Genomic DNA, 18,504 nt, shown 5'->3' on the forward strand with positions numbered 1-18,504 from the left:
CTGTATGATAGCCTGTATATCTCTGTGTATATATTCACCATTATATCTATATAAACTTTCTATGCACCTTCATCACCAGTCGGTCTCCAGCTTCTTATTTACTACACCCAATAAATGCTCCCTTCGTCATAAAGGGAACTCTGACTCTTGAAAGGCCATACTCTGAAAATCTCACTAGTCTCCAAGGTGCTACTGGATTCGAACCTAGCTCTTCTCCTACAGACCAACATGGCTAATTTCAGTAACCTCCTGCATTCCCCCCCCCCCCCAGTCATCTCTTTTCTGAACTGAAAAGGCCCAGGCTCTTCAGCCTTTCCGCACAGGGAAGGTGCCCTTAACGTCAAACGCATCATGGACCAGGCTTGGCATCCTTCCAGCTACTGAATCCGATAAAATGGAGAGGGCTGCAGCCAATCAGAGGAGCTGGCTACAGCTGCCTGCTATCCATCTATTGCAAATAGAGCTGCAGCAACATATCAGCATCAGAAGAGCCCTGCTGGATCAGACCAGTGGTCCATCTAGTCCAGCCTCCTGTCTCACACAGTGGCCAACCAGTTCCTCTGGAGGGCCAACAACAGGGCATAGAGGCCGAGGCCTTCCCCTGATAAGAGCATCAGCAGAGCCCTACTGGGTCAGACCAGTGAGGGGCCCTCTAGTCCAGCATCCTGTCTCACACAGAGGCCGACCAGTTCCTGAAGGGCCAACAATGGGGCACAGAGACCTTCCCCTGATGTTGCCTCCTGGCTCTGTAATTCAAATGTTTAATGCAGGGGTGTCAGACATAAGGCCTGGTGTCTAATGCAGGGGTGTCAGACATAAGGCCTGGGGGCTGTAACTGGCCCATCTGGGGCTCTTATGCAGCCCGCAAGCAACTAGTGCAATGGAGGGAACAGGAGACTGTTCGGGGAGGGGGAGTGGGCAGAGCTCCTCCAATTGTGGCTTCGGCATGGCGGGACAACCTCATCTGCAGCAGTCAAGCAGCGTGGCAGCGCCTGCCCGGCAACACCACTCGCTCTCTAGTCCACCTGCACAGGTTTACCTTTGGACCCCTTTCCCAGCCCATGGGGCCTTGCAGTGAGCATACGACACACTCAGAGCTTACCAGCTGCTGTCCTTTATACAGTTTCTATCTCCGGTACCTAGCATCATGTTTTATGACACATGTGGCGTTTATGTCACACCCGGCCCTCGTAACAAGACAGTTCGACACCCCTGGTTTAGTGCCTCTTGCCTGTGGAGGTTCCCCTCAGTCACCGTGGGAGAGATAAGAACACAATATCACTGGCCACTCAGTCGCCCTGCAAGAGCCCTGGTGGGCAGCATTTGCAGGAGGCCTCCTTCTGACATGTGACGCGCCGTCTCTTAACCTGGCTCCAGGCATGCCGCCGGGCTTACCTTCGAGAAATCCTCTGTCCCTCCCTGCTGGCTCTGATTCAGCAGCGGCGAGTGCCTCATCAGCGGGTCCTGCAGCAGCTCCAGCCGGGGCCGTTTGGTCTCGATGAACTCTATTTCCGACTGTTTGCTCAAGTCGGAGAGGTAAGCGTGCGGATCGGCTCTGGCGTGCAGCTCCTGAGACCTGGGCGAGAGGGGAGGGAAGGGGGAGGGGGTTAGAAAGGATCGGCCGCAGAGACCCCAAGCCATTTCAGTCCCGGGCTGCAAAGAGGACATCCGCACAAAGGGTTTCACAGACCCCGGCTACTGCAAGAGAAGAGAAGAGAAGAGAAGAGAAGAGAAGAGAAGAGAAGAGAAGAGAAGAGAAGAGAAGAGAAGAGAAGAGAAGAGAAGAGAAGAGAAGAGAAGAGAATTATACCCCTCCCTTCACTCAGAGTGGCTTACAAACTCCTTTCCCTTCCCCTCCCCACAACAGACACCCTGTGAGGTAGGTGGGGCTGAGAGAGCTCTAGGAGAACTGCCCTTTCAAGGACAACTCTGAAAGAACTTGTAACTGACCCAAGGTCACACCAGCAGCCGCATGTAGAGGAGTGGGGAATCAAACCCGGTTCTCCCAGATTAGAGTCTGGGAGATCAGCTCCTGAGAGAAACAGCTCTGAAAGAACTTGTGACTGACCCAAGGTCACACCAGCAGCCGCATGTGGAGCACACATGTCCACGCACTTAACCACTACACCAAACTGGCTCTTGTGGATCGGCATGTTTCTGCCCCCACCGTGGCTGCATGCCGAAGAAGGGAAATGCAGGCAACTCAAGTTGAGACAGTCACCAGATTCCTTTCGTCCCGGGAATCGGCTGACCACAAACGCACACAGAGCCAATCCCGGGCTTCCACCGGCTCTGTAGCTCCCGGATCTGCTGCTCTCCCTCTAGTCACTGCTAAAAGGGGCTGCCACGCTCTCTCACTGACATACCGGACCGATAGGCCAAGGGTCTTATCCAGCATCAGGCGGCTTCAGCTGGGGGCCACGCAAGCCGAATCAAGGACCACGCCCACCAGAACCCACTTCTGCACAGATGCCAGCAAGGCAGAAATCAAGACACTTCGTAACCAATCAGAGCGGGGCTCCTGGTTGCTGAAACCAGCAGGTAAGTCTAACCTGGAAGCAATGCTCCCTATAAACTGTGGAGTCTTGTGGGCAAAAAAATCTACTTTGTGAGCTACTGGCATTAAAGCTGTGAGTGAGCGATTGGGCTACTGCATAAATTGGTTTACTCTGGAGCCCTCCTTCCTGAGCTAAGGCAAAAACGTGTGAGCCGGAGGCTAAAAAACTGTCAGCTAGCTCACACTAAGTCAGCTTAGAGGGAGCACTGCCTGGAAATTATTCTACAGAAATCAGAGAATGCCACCTGGTGTCCGCTGACCCGGTAGTGAAAGGAGTCTACTTGGAACATCCTTCTGTTGGTCAGAGTTGTATCCTGGCACACAGGCTGGATCCCCATGGGATACATGCTCAGGCCACCGGTTTGAGACCCCCTGTGGACTGCAGAGCCCTCTGCCCTTTCACCAGCCACAGCTCATGGAGCAGCGGTAGGTCACAACCAGTGTTCCCTCTAAGCCGAGTTAGTGTGAGCTAGCTCACAGGGTTTTTTAGCCTCCGGCTCACACATTTTTGTCTCAGCTCAGGAAGGAGGGCTCCAGAGCAAACTAATTTAGGCAGCAGCCAAATGGCTCGCTCACAACTTGAATGCCAGTAGCTCACAAAGTAGAATTTTTGTTCACAAGACTCCACTGCTTAGAGGGAGCATTGGTCACAACCAGTTTGTGGTCACCTCCTCCAATTGGGAACCAAGAACTGTATGGGGGGGGGAGTGGAGGCTGGATTTATACCCCGCCCTTCACTACCCAAAGGAGTCTTGGAGCGGCTTACAATCCTTTCCCTTCCCCTCCCCACAACAGAGACCCTGTGAGGTAGGCGGGGCTGAGAGCTCTTTCCAGAACTGCCCATGGGAGAACAGCTCTAAAATAACTTGTGACTGACCCAAGGTCACGCCAGCAGCTGCAAGTGGAGGAGTGGGGAATCAAACCCAGTTCTCCCAGATTAGAGTCTGCGCTCCTAACCACTACGCCAAACTGGCTTCCAGGCAGAGAGGGGTCAGGACAAGCAGAGATAATATTCTCCATAAATGCATCCACCTGTCTCATTTCTCTTGTAAACAGATTTGCGTTGCCGTATGCTGCGTTCACATCGCACAGCTTTGTGCAAACGTCCCCTCCCCCCACCGTGTTCCCAACTCCTCAATCAACAGGATTAATCGCCTTCAATAAGCGTAGCAATTAAGCCTTTCCCTCTTGCCACACTCCGCACGTCCGCTTCGGAGGGCCCCGAACGCACATCGGCTTATTAATGTGCGCGGGATATATTGTTATTGACAAAAGGAACACACTTCTCGTTACCATGGGACAAATGCTTCAAAACCTTAATTGCTGCGAAGGTAAAAAAAAGAAAGAAAACAAACCCAACAACACGAACGGCTCCAATATAAGGAATGACTCACGAAAGTACCGAAATAATCAAAGCTCCTTTGTGAAGAGTAGCTTTGGGGGGGGGGGGGCGGACACAATAAATGGGGCAAGCGATCCGTGCACGCATCCGCTCATTGCAGCTTGCGATTCCTCCCTCAACAGGGACCGAATTAGAACAATTCATCTTTTCCCCTAAAAGCACAACACGTAACACGCTCCCCAATCTATATATCTGATTCCCTGAAATGACTTGGCGAACCAGACCCCATCTCCACAGACACCAAAGATGGAGTAGAGAGGTACAGATGTGACAAGCGGAGCGGTATAGTAATTAGCGTGTCAGTTTAGGACTGGGGAGACACGGATACGAATCCCGGCTCTGCCGTGAAGTTCACCAGATAACTCTGGACAGTCGCACGCTCCTGTAAAGCGGTGGGTTCCAGCCTTTTTCGACACGGTGACCCACAAGGCCAAATTTACTTGGTCCGGTGATTCATCCGAGGCTGGCTCAAGGTGTTTTTTTTTTGCAAGCGAGGCAACCTGTGAACTTAGCACCCATCTAGTTCAGCATTCCATTTTCTGCAGTGGCCAACTTAGATAAGCGTATGGAGCAGAGGTCCATCAGTGGCTATTAGCCACAAGGTATAGATAGGGGCTCTGGGGCAAGTGATGCTCTGTCTTCTTAGTGCTTGGGGGGGTCAACAGTGGGAGGGCTTCTAATGTCCTGGCCCCACTGCTGGACCTCCTGATGGCACTGGTATTTCTGGCCACTGTGTGACACAGAGTGTTGGATTGGATGGGCCTTTGGCCTGATCCAACATTGGCGTCTCTTATGTCCTTATGTTCAACCAGGTGTTGAGAAACTAACAAACAATCACACAAAGGGCACAGCAGCCCCACACAATGAACCCCAAAGCAAGTGGCACTCTGAAATATGTAGCCCCCTGCGTATGGAAGTTACAATCCTTGGCCATCCTCTCCTTCTCCATTACCAGTTTGGTGCCATGGTTAGGAGTGCAAACTCTAATCTGGGAGAACCAGGTTTGAGTCCCCACACCTCCACATGCAGCTGCTGGTGTGACCTTGGGTCAATTACAAGTTTTTTCAGAGCTGTTCTCTCAAGGCCAATTCTCGGGAGAGCTCTCTCAGCCCCACTTACCTCATAGCGGTGGCACAAGGGATTTATCCTCTGGTTAAACATCTGAGCTGAACAGGTCTGTTGTCAGTTCGAGCCCCGCACTGGTGTGAGCTACCAGCCGTGTCCCCAGCTCGCCGTCCACGCAGCGGTTCGAAAGCTTCGGTGAGTAGATAAAATGGGTACCACTCCTTAGAGAGGGTGGGCACACTTAACCCGCCCGGTGGGAAGTGTTAGTCAACAAACGGAAGGTCCGCGTGTAAGATCAAAAGCCGAGAGATCTACGCAGCATCAAAGAAAAGCCTGCAATGGGCCCTTCTGGCCAGACGGTGGCAGTGGTGCGCTGCGACTGAGAAAAATGCTGACGACATCAAGCGGCCGACTAAAGAATGCTGCCGGAACACATCTGATTCTTACAGCTGACCACACTCCCTGTCGACTGCGAAGTGTGTGCAATTAAAAATGATATATGTTGTCCTCCCTCACCCCCATCATTGTTAGTTCCGTATCAACACATGAGTAACTGTAAATCGCTCAGAGCCGGCAGCTATGCAAGGATTGAGCGATCAATAAATTGAAAGATTATTTATTATTTATTTATTATAGGGTGCCTGTTGTGGGGAGGGAAAAGGAAAGGAAATTGTAAGCCGCTCTGAGACCTTTTCCCGTAGTGAAATCTCTTCTTCTCTTCCCTCTAATCCCCCTAAGATTCTGAGAAACTCACTCTAGGAGCCATCACGACATGTTTTACTTGATCAACATGTATATGCAGTGAAGAAGGGGGGGAAATCAATTATTGTATGACATGGAAGATACTGTTTCCAGATCTTGGTCTCAAAAATACAAAAGAGAACAACGGAAAGTGCAGGGGCAGCCATAAGGGAGGGCTGGCCCGCAACTCACTTCCAGATTCTTTGCAACCCACTTCTGGGTCCCCACCAATGCTCCCTCTAAGCTGTGGAGTCTTGTGAGCAAAAATTCTACTTTGTGACCTACCGGCATTAAAGCTATGTGAGCGAGCGATTTGGCTGCTGCATAAATTAGTTTGCTCTGGAGCCATCCTTCCCGAGTAGGGTTCCCAAGTACCTACCTACGATCCGGCAGGGGTCACATGCTTCCCCACAGGAAGATTCTTGCTTGGAACACAGGCGCTGCACTATTCCGTCGCCCAGAATAATAATTTAATAATAATTTATTAACGGTATGAAATGCTAGCACTTTCATATGTTTTAAATGCTGAAATGTTTTATCTGTTTTCGGGATTATTCAAATTTGTGTGTGTGTTTTATTCTGTTGTAAGCCGCCCTGAGCCGGCCTTGGCTGGGAGGGCAGGCTCTACGTCTAAATAAACAAATAAACCGTAGGCGGCCCACATTAATAAGGTCTCTACCGCTCCTTGGTTTATGGCCTAGTTGCTTCCAGCCATTTAGGACTGGTGAACCTTATTAATTTATTGTCGTGCCTGCCTTTTTAACTGTTTTAATTATTTACTTGCTATAAATGGGTTTTAATGGGGGTGGGTTTTTTGGTAACTTTACTATTGTGACCCCGCCCTGAGCCCGCTTGCAGGGAAGGCGGGATATAAATTGGGATAAATAAATTAATTCAAAAGGTGAGATTAAAAAGTAGATAGGTAAGTAGGCAGGTAAACAGAGTGGGGTGGTGGATGACAAGGGACACCTCTGGCATCGGGGGCCAGGCTGGGGGGGGGAACTGCACCCTGCTTACTAAGGTCGCCAGGCCTGTAGCTACAGTGGGGCACCTTGGGGCCTGCCCCCCCGACTTCCCACCCAGCCCAGCCCCCTTGAAAAATCCTTAATTTATCTTTTGTGCTGCACCACGCCATCGTCCTCATCGAGCCTGCCTGCTGGAGTCCCACCCCTGCCCTCAATCTCCTTGCCAGTCAGCTCTGCCCTCCATTCCCATGCCACCGGACAGGACACCGCTGGATGGGGTGCGCAGGGGTGCCCCCCTGACTTATTTAAAGCCCCCCTGTAATGTATTCAATGAACTGCCTATTGAATGCATAGTGTTGTGAAACACCTAATTGAATTGCCATGTTGAGCTTCGTCCTGGGCTAGGATCCAAATACATCCAATCAGGTTACTAGCCCAGGAACTAACATCCAATCACTTCACAGCAAGCTCCCTGAGCGGGAACGCTTGTGATTGGTCTTTATTGGTACAATCTCATTGGTTGGTAATTGTACAGTGGGCGTGGCTATATTAGCCAGGAATGTTTAAAAGCAGGACTACTGCAATGGAAAAGCTGAACCGTTCTGTTCTGGCTATCTGATGTTGATCTGTGTTGGAGTTGTGTTCGAGTTGAAGAATAAAGTTGTGTTCTTGCTGAATCACTCTCTGACTGCTTTGTTAAGCGAGCGACTTAACACACACACACCCAATTAAAAAAAATCGTGGCTACGGGCCTGGTTGAAGCCATGGCACCTATGGATTTCCTGGTGCTTACGTGTACGAGGTGCATCAGAGGAGCCTGGGAGGCATTTCCTCTGTGTTGGCGGAGAGCACGAATTTGACACAGCTGCCTCCATTCTAGAAGCTGCCAACCAATGCTCCCTCTAAGCTGTGGAGTCTTGTGAGAAAAAATTCTACTTTGTGAGCGACTGGCACTAAAGTTGTGAGCAGGTGATTTGGCTGCTGCCTAAATTAATCTGTTCTGGAGCCACCCTTCCTGAGCTAAGGCAAAAACGTGTGAGCCGGAAGCAGTGTTCCCTCCAAGCTGAGTTCGTGTGAGTCAGCTCACAGTTTTTCTAGCTTCCGGCTCCTCACACATTTTTGACCTCGCTCAGGAAGGAGGGCTCCAGAGCAAACTGATTTATGCAGTCATCAGATCACTTGCTCCCAACTTTAAGGCCAGTAGCTCACAAAGTAGAATCTTTGCTCACAAGACTCCACAGCTTAGAGGGAGCATTGGACGGAAGGTACAGAACTGTGAGCTAGCTCACACTAACTCAGCTTAGGGGGAACACTGCTCCCAACATCTTGTGATTTGGGGAGGGGCCATGGCTCAGTGGTAGCGCATCTGCTTGGAATGCAGAAGGTTCCCAGGGTCAATCCCCTCCAAAGTTCCCTCTAAGCTGTGGAGTCTTGTGAGCAAAAATTCTATTTTGTGAGTTACTCGCATTAAAGTTGTGAGCGAGTGGTTTGGCTACTGTATAAATTAGTTTGTTCTGGAGCCTTCCTTTCTGAGCCAAGACAAAAACGTGTGAGCTGGAGGCTAAAAAGCTGTGAGCTAACTCACACTGACTCAGCTTAGAGGGAACACTGCCCCGGCATCTCCAGTTGAAAGGATGAGGTCATGTCCAACCCTGGAGAGCCGCTGCCTGACAATGATGACTGTGATAGACCAAAGCTTTGATTCAGTAGAAGACAGCTTCCTGTGTGTGATGGAACCCAGCCCCTGCATGGCAGCCATTGTGTTGTGGCACCCGATAGCTGTTCTCAACATTCCAAAAATGGCCAGTGGTTCAGAAAGTCTGGGGACCCCTGTTGTGTGTTTTACTGATAAACTAGTAAAAAGGTAAAGGGTAAAGGTTCCCTTGCTCGAAAGCCAGTCGAGTCCGACTCTAGGGTTGCGGTGCTCATCTCCGTTTCAAAGTCGAAGAGCCAGCGCTGTCCAAAGATGTTTCCGTGGTCACGTGGCCGGCATGACTAAACACCAAGGCGCATGGAACGCTGTTACCTTCCCACCGAAGTAGTACCTATTTATCTACTTGCAATTTCTTGCTTTCGAACTGCTAGGTTGGCAGGAGCTGGAACTAGTAAGGCATTTCAATAACAAGTAGTCTACCAATGTTCTAAATAAAGAACTAAAACCCTGATGAGGGAGAGAAATCGTAAATAAAGCTCAAATTTTAGACATCACAGTAAGGGGAAGCAGCTTAAAATATGCCTCCAGACACACCATCTTTTTCTAGCTGAAGGCCCAGCGAAACAGTAGTCACACATCACTCCCGAAAGCTGACTACGTATTTTTCAGTTCACTTTCTGAAGGCAGCAGCCTCCCGCAGGGACTTGACTTCCTTTCTTTCTCAAGAGGGACTACCATTTTCGGGATAAAGGCTACACACACCAAGCACCACACACCAAGCACCATACACTATCCTGACACACAGACACCCCTTGTTAAAGCTGAAAATACATTTCTGCTTTAAAACCACATGCAGTTCGGGGCACTGGGTATCAAGAGCAAAGTCCATGTTTTTCTGGAAGAATGCTACATCATCTCTGAATTTTCGCCGGCACCCTTGGGAGAGCTGGTGACCCCACGTAAGAGCAAGAAATTTGGCAAGAAGAAGACAAGAGAGACAAAGAAAACTGAACCCGATGACCAAACAGGACATTCCTCTGAGAGTGTTTGTAAACTTGTACCCAAAAGGAGGTCTTGAGGGGGGAAACTGTTTAAAACAGGGGTGGCCAAACTTGCTTCATGTAAGAGCAACATAGACTAAATGTCAGATGCTTGAGAGTCGCAAGGTGACTTCGGAGGAAGAGGCCGGTTTAGGGGAGTGGCCTGAAAGTGACATCACAGGTAGGGGTACAGGATGTGATGTCACTGGAAGGGGTGGAGCTTCGGAAGTGATGTCACATAATCTTTGACCTGGAAGTGACACAGGACATGACATCAGAAGGTGATGCCACATCCTTGCAAGGCACCATCCCCAAAGACTCCTGGCTCCACCCCCGAAGGCCCCAGGTGGTAAAAACAGAAAAACAAAAGTGGTAAAAACAGATATTGCTTTGTGAAATGGCAGAGGTACCTCAGCCAGCATGGACAAGCCATCTTCGATGGCGCTCTGCCTGCTGGATCAGACCAACAGTCCATCTAGTCAAGCATCCTGTCTTACACAGTGGCCAACCAGTTCCTCTGGAGGGCCAATAACAGGGCACAGAGGCCGAGGCATTCCCCTGGTGTTGCCTCCTGGCTCTGGGCCTCAGAGGTTTAGTGCCTCTGAACATGGAGGTTCCCCTCAGGAATGGCAGGTAGCTATTGATGGACCTATCCTCCATGAATCCAGTTCCTTTGGACGGCCAACAACAGGGCAGAGAGGCCAAGGCATTCCCCTGGTGTTGCCTCCTGGCTCTGGGCCTCAGAGGTTTAATGCCTCTGAACATGGAGGTTCCCCTCAGGCAGCATGGTTGGTAGCTATACTTATCCTCCATGAATCCAACTATAAAAACTTAAGAAGAGCCCTGCTGGATCAGACCAATAGTCCATCTACTCCAGCATCCTGTCTCGCACAGTGGCCAACAATCTGAAGAGCCCTGCTGGATCAGACCAGTGGTCCATCTAGACCAGCATCCTGTCTCACACAGTGGCCAACCGGTTCCTCTGGAGGGCCAACAGCAGGGCATACAGGCCAAGGCCTTCCCCTGATATTGCCTCCTGACTCTGGAATTCAGAGGATTAGCATCTCTGAATGTGGAGGTTCCCCTCAGTCTTGCTTGTTTCAGCTGATAGGGCCCACTATACATGAGCAGATGGGAAGCTGTGACAGAGACTCAAAGAGTGAGTTGGGGCAGACCTCAGGACCAGAGTATTGTGGGTTTACACAGGTCTCGGGTTCTGCCCCCAGCAACTCCAACGAAAGCTACAGGGTACCTCAGGTCACCTTTCTTATAAAAACTAAACAGTTAATGGCTCTATAAAAAATTTCCTTTCAGGGCGCTGTCACAGTTGCGGGATATCTGCAAAAGAAAATTAATGGTCGTTTCCTTTACCCCGGACAAAATGAGATTATCCCAACAGGGTAACTTTGTACCCCGGCCTGTGCTACACATCAGGGTACACAGTTACCCAGACTCTCTCTTCAGTAACTTATTTTGTTCAGTAACTTATTTTTGAGGACCGTGGCTTAATATAACTGTTGCTTTTATAAATTTTATGAAAAACTGTTGTTGATTGGTGAATGTGCACAGGGGGACCATACATGTGTATGTGTGTGTATTAAGTGGCGTCAAATCGGTTCCGACTCAAGGCGACCCTATAAATGAATGTCCTCTGAAATGTCCTGTCATTTACAACCTTGTTCAGGACTTGCAAACTGAGGACCGTGGCTTCCTTTCTTGAGTCAATCCATCTCATGATGGGTCTCTTCCCCTTTTCCTGCCGCCTTCCACTTTCCCTGGCATGATTGTCTTTTCCAGTGACGCCTGTCTTCTCGTAATGTGACCAAAATAGAATAACCAAGTTGAATCCATTTAGCTTCTAGGGAGAGGTCAGGCTTGATGTGATCAAGAAACCATTTATTTGTCTTTTTTGGCGGTCCACGGTATCCATACACTTTCCTCCAACACCACCTTTCAAAGGACCACATATATGCCACAAGATCTAACAACACGGTGCATGTGTGAAAGGGAGAGTTTATGTTTTTAAGGCATGTACCGCTGGTGTACAGTTGGTATATCGAATGTAACTAAATTTTGGTTCTTAATTCAATCTGGGGTAACCAGTAACTCCCCAAAGCACCAAACATCTTTCCTCCCTTGTGTCCATGACCACATTTCCAAAGGCCCGAGGCTATTAGCTCTTCATGGTATATAATATGGTCCAGCCCTTAGTGGATGTACCCATTTGCAGAGGCAGACGCGGGACCTGAAGTGAGAACTCCATCCAGAACACAGCTGGTGCAGGAGGCGCATGTGCAGGCAGCTATCAAGCAGGCAGACAAGCAGTTCTGGAAACTGAATGCCCGGGAGGGCAGCAGGTGGGCAGGAAATCAACGGAGGAACTGGCCAGCAGAAACAACTCAAGCAAGGCCCCAGTCCGGCAGTGCCAGCCAGATGCAGACGCACTTGCAGCTGTCGGAAGGCGCCCCAGGGATGCGTGTTGTTGTTTTATGACAATTTTGTCACCATAAAAAAGTGTATGGGCCAGGGACTGTATAGAAATATTGATTTCTACAAGTCTCATGCCTTCTCCTGTGATGACATTCTATGTCTCTGTTTCCTGTGCAGGCCAAATCATCCAGAACAGACCAGATGGCCTGAACAACCTCAATAGCCATGCCATATAACCACACATTCTTTCACACCTCTAAGTGGAAGACCTAGACTTCAAGGTGCTTGCTTTAAGGCTACATGGGCCATGTCACATACATCATGGAGAAGCTGGAAGTTGGGTCACCTGACTGCTGGAGGAGTTCCCAAACTTCTAGCCTATCCCCACACGTAGCCATGACAACCAACAATTGGGCACACCCATGCCCACTCGCAATTGGCTAATAGACACATGTAATTTGTGACTGGAATTGGGGTATAATTGTTTGATCCCAATGAGAGAGACTCGCTCTTAGCTTGCTCTCTGCTTGTTTTATGGCACCTAGAAATGCCGTCTCGTGAGAGACATAGAACTGCTTGTGAATTAGACCACATGGTTGAGCAAAGATGGACTTTTCCTTCAAAATCCCTTGGACTGTTTGGATATTCCTGAACTTGGTAAATATGTAACTTTTACTGTGTAGTTAAGGCAAATCGCCTTAGGTTTGTTATTTTGGTAAACTCTGGTAGTTTGTGCTAAGCTCTGTACTAAATAAAGATTCCTCTGATTGTTAAATGGTCTCTGATGTTGTACCTGAGTTCCAAGTCTAAACTCCTGTGCCTAAGCTGACCACAAGCTACCATTAAGCGTAAAGTGTGCAGCTCTGAGTAGAGTTGCTAATGTGTTAAATTCCAGATACCAACTGAGAGTTTGAACCTCTAATCTCAGGTTGTGGGGAACTTCTGTAGAGGTTCTGGTGGCATATTGTTCTGAAAACCTGAGAGGGTATAGCCTACCTCTGGGTTTGTTGTTTAATGTACTGTAAAAGTACAGGAATACCTCTCACCCCTGGACTGGCTTGAGGGGCTTAATCCTGTACAGGGACTACCATCAGAATTTCAAAAAAATAAAAGATAGGTGGCATCTAAAAGGCATCATAACCTCAAGGTCTGACTACTGTCCGGTGCATTGCCGGGATCAGTCCTTGAAGATTGTTTGGATGTTTTAGCCACTGCAGGACAATCTACAGGAGTTAGCCATGTTAGTCCGTTGCTGAAAAACGGTAAAAAGTCCAGTAGCACCTTTAAGACTAGCATCTCTCCCTTGGTGGGTTTGTATTGTTAGAGAAGAACTCGTGGGAGAGGGAAATATAACCCCCAAAGCATCCTGCACCAAGTCTAGCCACAGGCCTGGTCGCTTCTGCTGCAGAGAGCCAGTTTGGTGTAGTGGTTAAGTGCGCAGACTCTAATCTGGGACAACCGGGTTTGATTCCCCACTCCTCCACTTGCACCTGCTGGATGACCTTGGGCAAGCCATAACTCTGGCACAGCTGTTCTTGAAAAAGAGCAGTTTCTGTCAGAGCTCTCTTAGGCCCATCTACCTCACAGGGTGTCTGTTGTGGGGAGGGGAAGGGAAAGGAGTTTGTAAGCCGCTCTGAGAGTCCTCTGGGTAGTGAAGGGCGGGGTATAAATCCAATCTCCTCCTCCTCCTCCTCCTCTTCTTCTCTTCTTCATCCAGCGGCTCTGCCAGATTAGGGGTCAGCAAGAGAGCTCCCCTTCCCTCCAAACTCGCTCCCCCACACACACTTTGTGAATCTTCTGAAGCTGAGGGGGACAGGCAGCGTGGCGAGGAAACCCACCAACGAACCCCGTACTGGGGCCCCATACCGTTACCCCGGCACCTGCCAGGTTTGGCGTTCTGTTATCGAAAGCCAGGCAAATTTCCCCCCTCCTCTTGGAGACGCGGCACAGTTGTGTGAGTGTGTGTGCTGCGCACCACTCGTCCGTGCCCTCTGCTCCAGATTCACAGGCCTTTCATGCGCGTGCTGTTGCTAGCTTCTCCCCCCTCCCCGCACGCACGCACACGCACAGCCGACCCACAAGAGCCAGCTGCCTGCGCTGCGAGCCAAGCCATCGGAACCCGGGAAGGGAGCCAGAGCTCTTACAGATGCGTCTGGCTGGAACCTGCCAAGGGGGGCTCAGCTGCACGGATGCCCGCTCTCTGCCGCTCCTCTAGCAGAGCGGGAGACGGAGCGGAGGGAATTCAGGGGATTGTTTCTGTGCCAGAGAAGCTCAGAACTATTCACTGTGACAGTCCGGGCCTACCCTTCACACAGCCTCCAGCCAGCCATTCAAAACAAGAAACAGAGGGGGGGGGGAGGGGTGGGGGGAGAGGGACCGCGGGGGGCGGGGAAAGGGCTTCGAGGGGTCATCTGAGTCCGCCACCGCTGCACCAAGGGGGGATTAATTAGGCCTAAACTGCCCTTGGCCATATGTTTATGAAATCTATAGCTTCCAAAAATTAAAAAAACCCACAACCCCAAACTTCCAGAGGAAAGGGAAAGGAGCTCGGTTGTGTCCAGTGTTCCCTCTAAGCTGAGTTAGTGTGAGCTAGCTCACAGTTTTTTAGCCTCCAGCTCACAGATTTTTGTCTCAGCTCAGGAAGGATGGCTCCAGAGCAAACTAATTTATGCAGTGACCAAATCACTGACTCACAAATTTAATGCCAGCAGCTCACAAAGTAGAATTTTTGCTCACAAGACTCTGCAGCTTAATTGGTTGTGTCCCCTGGTTATCGTTTCCAAGGAATGTTCCTTCACAGTTTTGACATCCTTTGGGCCGTCGCAGACCACAAAACTGGACGGAGCCCCACTTGGTGATCTCACCAAGTGTTATCGCCACACATCAGAATTCCATTCCGCCTTCTGAATACGCCCAGAGACCATCACTGGCAGGGGAGTCTGGCTCTGTGCTGAGCACAATTCAGTGCTGGTTATTACAACCCATAAATCTCCAACACACTCCGATGAGCTCTCCAAAATCTAATGCGGGCACCACTGAAGTCTCTGCCAGCAAAGGTACACAGAGGTGAGTTATGGCACTCCCGCCGCGGAGCTGTCAAAGTCCAAGTCTGAACCCTTCTGGAATTCAGTTTCGCGTAGTGGTTAGGAGCCCGACCTCTTCTGGGAGAACCCGGTTTGATTCCCCACTCCGCCACACGCAGCTGCTGGTGTGACCTTGGGTCAGTCACAAATTCTCTCAGAGCCCTTCTCTCAAGGATGAAAAAAAGTTAAATTCGTGAGATTAAATGCCGTTCCATGTTCTTCTATCGGGGAAAGGAGGGGCTTTGCTTCTCTTACGCACTCCTTGCCTTCGAGCCAAGACAGAGCATAATTCAAAGATAGATAATTACCACAACCTCTCTGAAGAGTCAGTTCTGTTGCCCAGGTGATCTTATGTTTAGGACAAACCTTTCTAATGCTTAACCTGATGAAATCCATCCTTTTCAGCCTAAATCAAACTAATTACGAGTCCCCGCTTAGCCTAGCCTCCCTGACGATAGTGAGGTGCACGTACGAGATGATAAAACATGTGATAAAACAGCTGGGTTTGCACAACCATTTGCAACACGATACCCCCACCAACCGCCATGGGGCAAAGAGTCGCCAAAGTCTACAAGAGTGGGAAAGCACGAAGAACGGCAGGGAGAATGTGAGGGTCAAGGGAGGGGCACAGGAGACTTATAATGCCACAGTGATGGGTATTCTTAGAAAAAAATATACTTAAGCAGAGATTAAATCAGCAGAGCGATGAATGAGAGTCTGAGACCACGTGTATGCTTGAAATAAAACAGAAGCTTTACTAGAACGAACATTGAGGGGAAAGGTAAACAGGATGCAAAAAAAGGAACACTAGATCCTACATCTTTACCGCTAGGACGTTACTACAATAATGGCGCCTCTTCTTCACCAAGCAAAGGGAGGAAGAGGCCCCGATATGCTAAATAGCCAACACACTGACTTCCAATCACAAAGCTAAAGGGTCAGGTCGTTTTACTAAGACCTCCTTCCTGCCAACCTATCAGTTCGAAAGCAAGAAATTGCAAGTAGATAAATAGGTACCACTTCGGTGGGAAGGTAACAGCGTTCCGTGCGCCTTGGTGTTGAGTCATGCCGGCCACATGACCACGGAAACGTCTTCGGACAGCGCTGGCTCTTCGGCTTGGAAACGGAGATGAGCACCGCAACCCTAGAGTCGGACTCGACTGGCTTTCGAGCAAGGGAGACCTTTACCTTTACCTTACAAGATTCCAGGGCTTTTCTCACTTAGTGACAGATCGGGTACAATAAGCATGTGACTTTCTGTTGACCAAAATAAACAAAGTTAATTTGATAAATTACTGAAGTGTTTTAACTTGCTAAAGCCAACACTCAGTGACCACTCCAGAGGCCAACCAGATTGTACAAGCAATCCAGCTATTGACTGGGGCACCTAGGATCCCAAAGGCAGCTCCCAGAATCCCCTCAGCACCACAAAGCATGCTGGGAACGAGAGAGCTACAGAAGGCCACCACATGCCACCCCCAGACTAAGACAGCATGGTTCCCCCAGCTCTCCTCCCCTCCCCTCCCCTCCCTCCCCCCAGGAAGTCCTGGGGAACCCACAGGGTGCGTTCAGACAGGGCATTTAAGCCGGTATAGATGCCAGTTGGAATCGGTGTACTTACGGGGCGATCACACGGCGAACATCTGCCTTCCGTCCCTAACCATCGCAAACAGCTTTAAACCGTTGTATTCTACTACTAGGTCCCCAAGTGGTGGTATCCTTGAGTGCACCGGTTCCAACTGCATTATCCCCGTCTGATCGCTCTACGCCGGTGTCTAGCCACTTCAGAAGCCTGAGGCTTCCGCTTTTCAGCCACCATTTTTTTAAAGTCTCCTCGATGTGCGCTTGGGCAAAGCTTCGCCCCGGCATTTGTAAAAAAGGGGGGGGGGGGCCTAGTGTAAGGCTTTAGACGAGACCGGGACCTCACAGAGGCCAGTTTCAGAGTAAAAATTTAAAAGGACGTCTTCGCTTCAAGGCATGCTTTCCGGGTTGGGTTGTTCTGCGCCTGTGCGAAGATCTTCATTATAAGGAAGCCTACCTATGCGCATGCGCAAACTGTGTAAGAAACCGACGCGCTCTACTGAGCGCCTGAAGTGTGGACAGGTATATCGTGATGTGCTGCGTAGCCAGGAGGTAAGTGTGATCGCGTTTCTTCCGGATCAAACTGCTCTGGTTCCAACCGGAGTAGTTTATGCCGGCTAAAATGCCCCGTCTGAACGCACCCACAGAGTGCCGCAACACAGCAAGGGATCCTGGGCCACACAGCTCCAAAATCATACCATCCAGCAACTTGGGGCAGCCAAACCACCAGATTAGCTCTGCTCACCTAACTCTTGGTCTGGCCTGGCAGGTTCTTCATTTCAAAGTTTCCTCCACAATCCCATTCCCACAGTTACATGAAGACCATCAGGCACAGAAGGACAATGAAAACAGTACAAACACAAAAAGGCCACTGCACAAATTCTGGCGCAACACAAAAGCACTCCAAGGGCTCCGAAGTTCTTACCTTTCATTTCCTGGCTGGAATTCCGAAAGTAAGGACGGCCTCCTCCGCTGCGGCTGCAGAATAGACCCGGGGGGCAGGTGGGAAGGGTAGTCTCGGGCATGGTGCTGGTATTCCAAGAGTCCGACATCCTGAAACAGAAACGAGGCAGGACTCGGTGATTATCTGCACTGCTTCCGTTTACCCACAACCAACTTTAACTGGCACAATGTACATTAGAACATCTCAAAATCAGCACCACTCTCACACACACACAGTCCGCACTCAAAGTTTAAAATCCAGCATCCACATCATCCACATTTCTGTCTCAAGCCGAGGCAAATTCAAAATAAGCCAAATCAGGAAATGTATAGTATTTTTCAGAATGTGCATAATATAGCGTACGTGGTTTTCTTCTGTCAGCGTGTGCACAAATTTTAACCTGATTTTGCAAATCACAGGAAGAGAGGAACAGGATGCTAAAGCCTCACCCTCATCCAGTAGAAATCTTATTCTGCTCCTCTCCCTCCACGCTCTGAATCTTTATCAGGCATTGACCCCGCCCTTTTAAGTATGAGAGAGAGACAGAGAACACTCATGTGTATGGAGGCTGGCATTCACAGTATGCTTCACTCTGCAGCCTCTTGGAGAGGAGTGACAAGTGGAGTGCCTCAAGGACCTGTCCTGGGACCTGTTTTGTTCAACTTCTTCATCAATGATTTGGATGACGGGATAGAGGAAATGGTTATTAAATTTGCAGGTGATACTAAATTGGGAGGGGTAGCAAATATGGTAGAAGACGGAGACAGGACACAGGATGATCCTGAGAGGCTGGAAAAATTGGGCTAAAACAAATAAAACGAATTTCAATTGGGATAAATGTAAAGTTCTGCATTTAGGTAGGAAAAATCAAATGCATAATTATAGGATGGGGGAGGCTTGTGTTGGCAGTGCGAAAAGGATCTAGGGGTCTTAGCAGACCATACAGTGAACATGAGTCAGCAGTGCGATGCGGTAGTTAAAAAGGCAACTGCCATTTTGGGCTGTATCAACAGAAGTATAGTGCCCACATCATGGTATCACTT

General features: G+C 49.6%; 1 protein-coding gene across 1 annotated transcript in view; it reads right to left on the reverse strand.

The window, feature by feature from the left end:
• The window catches only part of NCOR2 (nuclear receptor corepressor 2), a 332,048-nt gene extending 314,132 nt beyond the window's left edge, over positions 1–17,916 (reverse strand). The window contains exons 1-3 of the mRNA XM_015419296.1: positions 17,911–17,916; positions 17,444–17,571; positions 1,396–1,576 (exon numbers count right to left, since the gene is read on the reverse strand). Of these exons, the coding sequence (XP_015274782.1) occupies positions 1,396–1,576; positions 17,444–17,571; positions 17,911–17,916 (315 nt within the window). The remainder of the gene's footprint in view (positions 1–1,395; positions 1,577–17,443; positions 17,572–17,910) is intronic.
• Between the last annotated feature and the right edge of the window lie 588 nt (positions 17,917–18,504).

Source organism: Gekko japonicus, unplaced genomic scaffold (genome assembly GCF_001447785.1).
Source record: "Gekko japonicus isolate JY-2015 unplaced genomic scaffold, Gekko_japonicus_V1.1 scaffold181, whole genome shotgun sequence".
NCBI classification, from domain to species: Eukaryota; Metazoa; Chordata; class Lepidosauria; order Squamata; family Gekkonidae; genus Gekko; species Gekko japonicus.